General features: G+C 66.4%; 1 protein-coding gene across 2 annotated transcripts; it reads right to left on the bottom strand.

The window, feature by feature from the left end:
- Positions 1-2,185: 2,185 nt before the first annotated feature.
- On the bottom strand, positions 2,186-8,165 carry SARS1 (seryl-tRNA synthetase 1). 2 transcript variants are annotated; one of them, XM_080358495.1, is made up of 11 exons: positions 8,002-8,165; positions 6,468-6,538; positions 6,211-6,291; positions 5,451-5,609; positions 4,829-4,972; positions 4,421-4,576; positions 3,802-4,023; positions 3,586-3,715; positions 2,908-3,065; positions 2,676-2,805; positions 2,186-2,573 (listed from the first exon to the last, which is right to left on the bottom strand). In XM_080358495.1, the coding sequence occupies exons 1-11, from the start codon at positions 8,135-8,137 to the stop codon at positions 2,413-2,415; spliced, it is 1,548 nt and encodes a 515-aa protein (XP_080214621.1). In that variant the 5' UTR covers positions 8,138-8,165; the 3' UTR covers positions 2,186-2,412. The 2 variants fall into 2 exon arrangements, with proteins under 2 accessions (XP_080214621.1, XP_080214620.1); XM_080358494.1 differs by having other exon boundaries at positions 2,676-3,065.
- Between the last annotated feature and the right edge of the window lie 243 nt (positions 8,166-8,408).

The raw sequence follows: 8,408 nt of genomic DNA, 5'->3' as shown, positions 1-8,408 counted from the left end.
GCTCCCAGCGCCGCCGGTGTCTCGAGAACCCCCGGAGCCGCCTCTGTCCCGGCTGGAAGCGCCGGTACCCGCTGCGGTCCCAGCGCCGCCGCCATCCCCGCTGCCGCCGGAGCCGCCTGTGGCCGGGGCGGGCCCGGCGCCGCCGCTGTCCCCGGTGCCGCCGGAGCTGCCGCTGTCCCCGGTGCCGCCGCGGCGCGGCTGGAGCAGCGGCAGGAGCGCGCCGGGCGGGCAGGTGCCGGTGGCGGGTGCCGGGGCCGGGCGGCGGGGCTGGCCCGGCGCGGGCAGCAGCAGCAGCAGCAGCAGCAGCAACAGCAGCGGCGGCGGCGGCGGCAGCCGGAGCGCGGCCCCGCGGGCGGGCGGAGCGCCCATGGCGCGGTGCGGCCGCTGCCGCCGGTGCCCGCTGCGCCCCGCGCCGCCGCTGCGCCCCTCCCGCCGCCCGCGCGCGCCCGCCGGGGCGGGGCCGCCGCCGCACCGACCTGCGCCGCGCTTAAAGGCGCCGCCACCCCCCCCGCACCCCGCCCGGGGCACCGCCGGCGGCACCGGCCCCGCCCGCAGCGGCGGCAGCGCGGGCCCGGGCACGGCGGGGGAGCGGGGCTGGGGGCTGCACGGCCGTGGGGCGCGGGGCACGCACACGCGTGCATGGTGCGCACACACACATCGCACACGCAGACAGAACACGCACATCAAACGCAGATACTGCTCCCACGGGCATTGCACACACAGAGCGTGCACATCAAACATGGATACTGCACACACACGCATTGCACACACAGAACATGCACATGACACACGCATTGCACACACAGAACATGCACGTGACACACGCATTGCACACACAGAACATGCACACGACACACAGGCATTGCACACACAGAACATCCACACGACACACGCATTACACACACAGAACACGCACACGACACACAGGCATTGCACACACAGACACTGCGCACACACACATATTGCACACATACACATATTGCACACATACACATAGAACATGCATATCACACACGAACACACGGATGTGGCCCACACACATGTAGACATTGCATACACATGGAACATGCACATTGCATGCACACATGCACATTGCACACAGACGTGCAAGTCGCATGCACACATTGCACACACACTCACACAGAATATGCATGTTGCACACAGGTGTGTCGCTCACACAACACGCACACAGCCACTGCACACACATTGCACACACGTTGCACACGTTACACGCGTGTTGCACACACGTTACACACAGAACACGCACACTGCACACACACACACATGTACACTGCACGCACAGGGCGTGCACATGCGTGACCCACGCACACAGAGCACACACAGCAGCACATGCTGCACACACGCTGTGCACAACCAGCACATACATCACGCACACACATGACATGTACCCCTATGTCCCCACTGCGGGCTGTGAATGGGCTGGAGGCATCGAGGCCTGGGGACACTGGGGGACAGTGGGAGGCCGGCGGTGCATCCCACGGGGGTTCGTGGGTGCTGCCCCCCGCCTGGCACCATCCGGCCGCGGCGCCGGGCCCAGGCGTGGGTGCGGGCAGGACGGCGCAGCGCCGGGCCCGGGGCAGCGGAACGGGTCGGACGGGTGCGCGGGGCGGGGGGGCCCCCAGCCGGGGTGGGTGCTGGGGAGCCGCCCGGGGACCCCCCGGCACCCGCCGAAGGCGGGGGTGACTCAGCGGGGCCGCTCCCCGCCCCGGCCGGCGGCACCGGCGCCTTCAAAGGGGAGCGGGAAGGCGGGGGAGCCCGACCGGCTCTTCGGGGTGCCGCGGCGGGGGGGGCCAGGGGGGGCTCGGCTGCCTGGGTTCCCTCCCAGCACCCCGTGGGGTTCCCACGCACAACGTGGGGGGCAGGAATGGCAGGCGAGCTCCGTTCCCCTTGGGGAAACTGAGGCACGCAGCCCACCCCCTCACTGCACCCACCGCAGGGGGGCCGGGCTGCAGCTGGGCCCAGGGCATGGGGGGACCCCCAGCCCCACTTTGAATTACAAATGGGCTTCGGCAGTGCAGCCTTTGTCTGGGCCATTGTGCGGGGCCGGCAGAGGCCCCCAGGAGGGGAGAGAAGGGGGAAAGGCCGCCAGAGCCACCCCCCCACCAGCTGGACCCCCCCCATCCCACCGAAACCCCCCCAGAGACATAGCTTAGCAGTTCTTGGCTTTATTGCATGGAGGGAGGGGACATTTGCCATCCCTAGGGAAGAGGACATGGCATGGGGGGATCCCCCGCTCGGCAGGGGGGGCACAGGGGGGCCGAACCCCAACAGCATCAGTCCTTTGTCCCATGGGCGCGTGGTGCTCCGTGCCATGGGGGGGGCACAGCCGTGCCCCAAGCGAAGGTGATGGGCGCAGCCCCAGCAGCGATGAAGGCAGGAGGGTCCCAGGACTCAGGCGCTGTTGACGTCCATGTTCTGCATCTGCTCCTCCAGCACCCGTGCGTTGCTCCCCCCCGCCTTCTTCTTGCCCCCCTCCTGCTGCTTCTTCTGCTTCTTGGAGAGCTCCTGCTCGATGGGCGCCGGGCGCACGAACCGGATCAGCTCCCGCAGGTCTGGGTGGGGGGAGAGCGGAAACAGCCTGTCACATCCCCCCTCCAGCTCCGCTGCCCCCCAGGAGGAGGGAGGGAGATTCGGGGGGGGCACGGGGGGGTTACCTGGGGGCATGAAGTCTCGGAGCTTCTCGGGGATGCGGATGCCCTCCTCGGTCTGGTAGTTCTCCAGGATGGCGCAGATGGTGCGGGTGGTGGCGCACATCGTGGCGTTCAGCATGTGCACGAACTCCACCTGCCGCGGAGACACGGCGAGGGGGGGACACACAGCAAAGGTGAGGAGGGGACGAGCAGGAACCCCCCCCCACACCCCCCGAAGCCAGGAGCTCAGCCTCACCTTGTCCATCATCTTCTTGGTCTGGCCATAGCGGATGCGCAGGCGCCGCGCCTGGTAGTCGGTGCAGTTGGAGCAGGAGACGAGCTCCCGGAAGGCGCCAGAGCCGGGGAACCAGGCCTCCAGGTCCAGCTTCTTACTCGCTGCGTGGTTGAGGGAGCCTGGGAGAGAGGGGGGGCAGCGCTGGGGGGGGATCCCACTGCCCCCTAAATGCACCAGTACCAGGGGACGGCAGCTTGAGCTAAAGGCGTGAAGCCTCGGAGGTGACTTGGGGACATGGGGCTCCCGTCCTGCAGCGCTGAGGAGGGGAAGGAGCGTTTAAACGGGATAGTTTTTCTGGGAGAGTTTCCAGGAGGAGTTGGGACACTCCGGCTGTCCCGCTGGGAGGGACAGTGGGGACAGCGATGGCACGGCATGGTGCCTGGTGCGCCCAGGGCACAGGATCTCTGCAGAAAAGCAGCTGTCTCCTTCCTCCCCGCCTCGGGGCATCTCCTCCTCCTCCTCCTCCTCACCGGGGACACTGCGGGAAGCTGAGCCAGGGACAAAGAAAACCGAGCTGGGAAGTGGGTCAGAGCCAGCGTGACACCCGAGGTCCTGGCAGAGGTGGCTGGTGTCCCCCTGGGCCACCATGGCACAGAGCGGTGGCCCCGGTGCCACGCGGTGAGATGCCCCAGCCCCTACCCGAGACGATGTTGACAATGTGGTAGGGGATGCCCAGGGACTGGTAGAAATCCTCAGCCGTGGCAATCATCTCCTCAAACATCTCCCAGGACTTGTTGTCGTGGGGGGACGCGTAGACAAACTGTTCAATCTGCCAAGAGAAGGGGACCCCGCGGTGGCACCGGCGTTGGATACAACCCCAAATTCCCGGTGGGAACGCTGTCCCGCTCCTCTCACCTTCTCAAACTGGTGGACACGGAAGATGCCGCGGGTGTCGCGGCCGTGCGAGCCCACCTCCTGCCGGAAGCACGTCGACAGCCCCGCGTATTTGATGGGCAAATCCTCCGGTTTCAGCCACTCGTCGCGGTGCAGCGCAGCGATGGGCTGCTCCGAGGTGGCGATCAGGTACTTCTCATCGATGGAGCTGTCGTCGGCCTTCTCGCTGCCTTTGCCGATCACCTGCGGGGGGACGAGAGTCACCGTCCCCCTTCCCCAGCTGCTCCTGCATCTCTGGGGACAGACACGGGCAGGCAGGGAGGCTTTTCCGCAGAGGGGACAGGATGGCTCGGGAAAGGGAGCAGCTGCTGTTTGCTGCTTGTTTGGCCTCCTTCAAAGGCCCTGCTGGCCTCCTGCCAGAAACGCTGGGGACAAGCCACCTCCCCGTCACCGCGTGGCCATGACAACCGTGTCAGCCGTGAGGATGGACCCTGGAGACAGGGAGCAGAAAGGAGCTGCTGCGGCGGTGGCAAAGCAAGAAGCTGCGTGGCAGTGGCTCGGTCGGGAAGCTGGTGGCCGGAGGGGACGGCGGGTGGCAGACGGTGACACACAGAGACCCGTCGGGCTTTGAGCCGCTCACCTTGTAGAGCTCCTCGTCGAACTGGCTGAGCTGGGCCACCTCCTGCATCACCTCCTTGCGCATGAAGAAGGGCGTGTAGACGGGAGTGTAGCCCCTGGCGCGGAGGCTCTGCAGGGCGTACTGGATCAGCGCCTGCTCCAGGAACACCAGGGGACCCTGGGGGACAAGGGGAGACAGCGCCTGTCACACACCCCGTGCTGCACCATCCCTTCTTGCTCAGCAGGTCTGGGAGCACATTGAGCCCACGGCAGCTCCAGGCCAGTCTGTCCCATGCAGTGAGCGCGCCTCATGTTGCCGCAAAGAGCTCAGCGCAGCGGGGAGATGCCAGGACCCCCCGTCCCCCCTCGTTTTCCCCAGCTCCCCCTCCAGCTCCCATTTCCATGCCCGTGCAGGGGTCCGGACTCACACCTTAAGGAAGTAGCCGCGGCTGCCGGCAACAACAGCCCCCTTCTCGCCCTCGTAACCGTCCACCATCACCACCAGGTCCACGTGCGAATACTTCTTCCTGCAGCTGCAGTCGCCCCAGATTCGCTCCACCTTGTTGTCCGCGTCCTGCACACACACGGAGAGATGAAACGGGGGAGCCCATCACCTCAGCTCCCAGGTCTGTGGTGACACCAGTCTCTGCATCGCACTGGGCCCAGTCTGGGATCGCACGCTGCAGAGCCTGGAATCCCAGTCCCGATCCCGGCCAGTTGCTTATTATGCAGCCGCTTGGCAGCCGGCCCGGCCCAATTGTGTTCCCCGGCAAAATATTCCTGCTGGATGAATAAAGGCAGTGGAGGGAGATCCCGGACCCCGCTGGAAGCGAGTTTCCCATGGATTCCCCCAACAATGGCCGCGGCCAGCGTTGTCTGAGCTGCTCTTTGTCCACTCCCGGCAGGAAACGCTGTCTTGTCATGCAGATTTCATTCACCCGCCCGCCGATCTCGGGCTGGGGGTCCCTCCCCACAGCGAGCCCCCCGCTTGCGGCAGTTGTCTGGCTTTGATGAACCGTCGCAGCCGGCCCCAGGCGCGCTCTTGTCCCTACCTCATCGTTGCTGATGGGCACCGAGGGGTGGAGGAGGTTCCCGATCTCCCGCAGGCTCTCGAAACGTTCTGCCTCCAGCCGCAGGCGCTCGGCGTCGCACTCCAGGATGGCTTCATCAATGAGCAGACGGACTTTCTTGATCTGGGACACCTGCAGAGCCTGCACGGGGACCCGGGTCAGGCGGGGAAGGGAAGAAACCGCCAGGGATAGGGGGCTGGCAGCTGAGGGCGGTTAATCATGGACCCTCGCCTGACTGACACGAAGCTGTGGGCTGAACACACCGAACAACAGCCCCCGAAGACAAAGGACTGACACAAGTCAGGTCTGAAAGGGCCTGAGCGAGCTGCAGCATCACACGGTGCCCAGCAGCGCTGAGGGGGAGCGGGCAGCTCCCACAGCAGCCAAAGCTGGCCAGCACCACGCTCATTAAAAATGGCAGTTAACGAAGTGGGAAGGGGCACGGGCAGGAAGGAAGGGACTCGTGGAGGACACAGTGTGACTGCGGCTGCTCAAACCCCCCGGGCTGGGGAGCCGCCATGGAGCAAGGCTGAAGTGGGGTTTAGGTGAAAGACATGGGGCAAGAGCTGGTTGTCGCTGTGCGGACGGGGGGAAATAAGGATCCTGTGGCTCAGTCAGATCCCCCTCGCTTGCTGCTGGGGTTTCGGGTATCACACACCATCAAATCGGGCAATTACAGGCAATGGTCTGGACAAGCTGAGTGGGCCAGTGTCAGAGTGGGGAGAGACGGGGTCAGACTCACCCCCAGGACATCGGCTGTGAGCTCGTCGAGGTTCTGTGCGTCCTCTGGTACGGACTCATCTGTCCCCACAGGCTCTTTTTTCTGCAGGGGGAGGAAAAAGAAACCCCAGGAGGGTTAAAGAGTAAAGCTCCACGGTAAAAGTCTTCCACAACCACGCGAGGGAGAGGTCTGGAGAGCAGAGGCCTGGGGAAGATGCCCCCAGTTAGGAATGTCACACCAGTGAAGCGCTGCCAGCACTGTCTGCCTGTGTGCCTCACCTTCATCTTGTCCCCGATGGTTTTGCTGCACAGGTTCTTCAGCTTGTTCAAGTTATCGGCACGAAACCTGCCTAGAAACAGAGGGGAAGGTGCAGTCAGGTGCCGCACGAGCGGGAGTGGGGCCGGAGTCCCTGTCCAGCACCGGGAGGGGCCGCAAAGGGAGCAGGAGAGGGGACGGCAGCTCCAGGGACAGGGAGGGTTTGTGGGTGCGAGAGCACGGTGTGGGGCTGGTCGTGATGTGGGGCAGAGATGTGGGGAGCAGGGAACTCCCGTGCAAGGATGTCACTTGAGAACACCCCGAGTGACACTGCACTGGGCCACAGCCACAGCAGGACACCAGGCCAGGCTGGGCAGATCCAGGGCTCTGGGGCCACAGCGGTGACATTTGGTGAGGGGACCGGGGGGTCCTTCTTGGTGACACCAGGGCTGCAAAGGGCAGAGCCTGAGACACAGCTGTCCCCTCCCAGCACGGCAGCCCAAACCAGAAACACAGCAAGGCCAGAGAAGTTAGGGTGACATCCCTATGGGCAGCATCAGCCCCACGGGGCAAGATCCAGAGTCAGGAAACGCAAAAGGAACATGACACGGCAAACAGGACCCTGGCAGCCACCCACGGCCCCGCAGCACCGGCAGACGCGGGATTGCATCAGCCGGCTGCTCGCCAGCGCGTCCCGCCAGCCCCCGGTGCTGCACCCCCGGGACAGCCGGAGCGCGGGGAGGGGGCCGGGGCGCAGCCCCCACCGCCGGCCCGGAAAGCTGCCGGGTCCTGTGGGATGAAAGGCCCTTGGATAAAATTAAGGCAGCTGATGACAGCCCTGCCGGAGCCAGGGGACGCGCCAGGCGTGATTAAGCAGGGCCGGGCTCATGCACATCAAGGCAATGGGATTAAAAGCGTGTTTAAAGGTGCCTCTTTCATCCCGCTGCGGCGGCGAGGGGGACGGGGGCGCCCCAGGAACTGCGGGTTTTTGGGGCACCCACCCCTGTTCGCCTCCCACCACACCCTCCTCCACGCCTGCCAGATCCTGCGGCAGCGCAGGGAGCGGATCCATGGGGATCCCTGGTGGGGATCCATGTCCAGGCCAAGGGGACCGGGACCAGGGAGCTGCCCCAGGCGTGGGGAGGGGGAAAAGGGGGGAACCCGGTGGGAGACCCGCTCCCCAGCCCCAGGGAAGGGGTGAGGGGGATGTGAGCAGGGACAGACCCGGCCCCCACAGGGATCCACCCACGGGATCCCCCAGTCCCGGAGGGGAAAGATCCACGAAAGGGACGGGATGGGGCTGGGGAAGGGGACGGGACCCCCCAAGGGTCACCCCGCCTGGGGAGGGGGTTGGGGTCAGTCAGCACAGGGACATCACCCTGGGGCGGGGACACGGGGACATCACCTGGGGACAGCCTGGGGGGGCTGAGAGGGACCCCCCGCCCGGGTGTGTGAGCGGGGCCCAGCCTGGGACAGTCCCCGCGGGGGGCGACACGTCCTCCTGGGGGTCCCGGGGTCGTCAGGTCCCTCAGCCTCCCGGCCCCCCGCCGCACGTACACCTCCGCCAGGCGCCGTCCGCCCGCACCAGTGCGTCCACCAGCGCCGGGTCCTTGAAGCGTTTGAGCTGCATGTCCCGCACCATGGCGGGGTCGCCGCCCTTGTCGGCGCGGAACAGGTCCAGGTCCAGCACCATGATGGCGGCAGCTCCTGCCCGGCTCCGGCCGCGGTCGCTGCGTACGGCGCATGTGCGGGGAGTGACGCATGTGCGGGGGGTGGCGCATGCGCGGAGAGCGGGGCTGCGCAGCCGGCACCGCCTCCCGCCCGCCAGGCGGCGCTTGTGCGTGGGGAGGGGGAGCAGCGCCCCCTGCTGGAGCGGCGGCGGCGCAGCGGGTCCGGGCATCCCGCAGCGTCCCCGCGGGCTCTGGGTGTCCCTGGGGACTCCCGGGGGTCCCTCTGTCTGCTCG

Source organism: Nesoenas mayeri, assembly GCF_963082525.1.
Source record: "Nesoenas mayeri genome assembly, chromosome: 23".
NCBI classification, from domain to species: Eukaryota; Metazoa; Chordata; class Aves; order Columbiformes; family Columbidae; genus Nesoenas; species Nesoenas mayeri.
The sequence above is the reverse complement of the archived record's forward strand: the minus strand, read 5'-3'. Positions and strand labels throughout refer to the sequence as shown.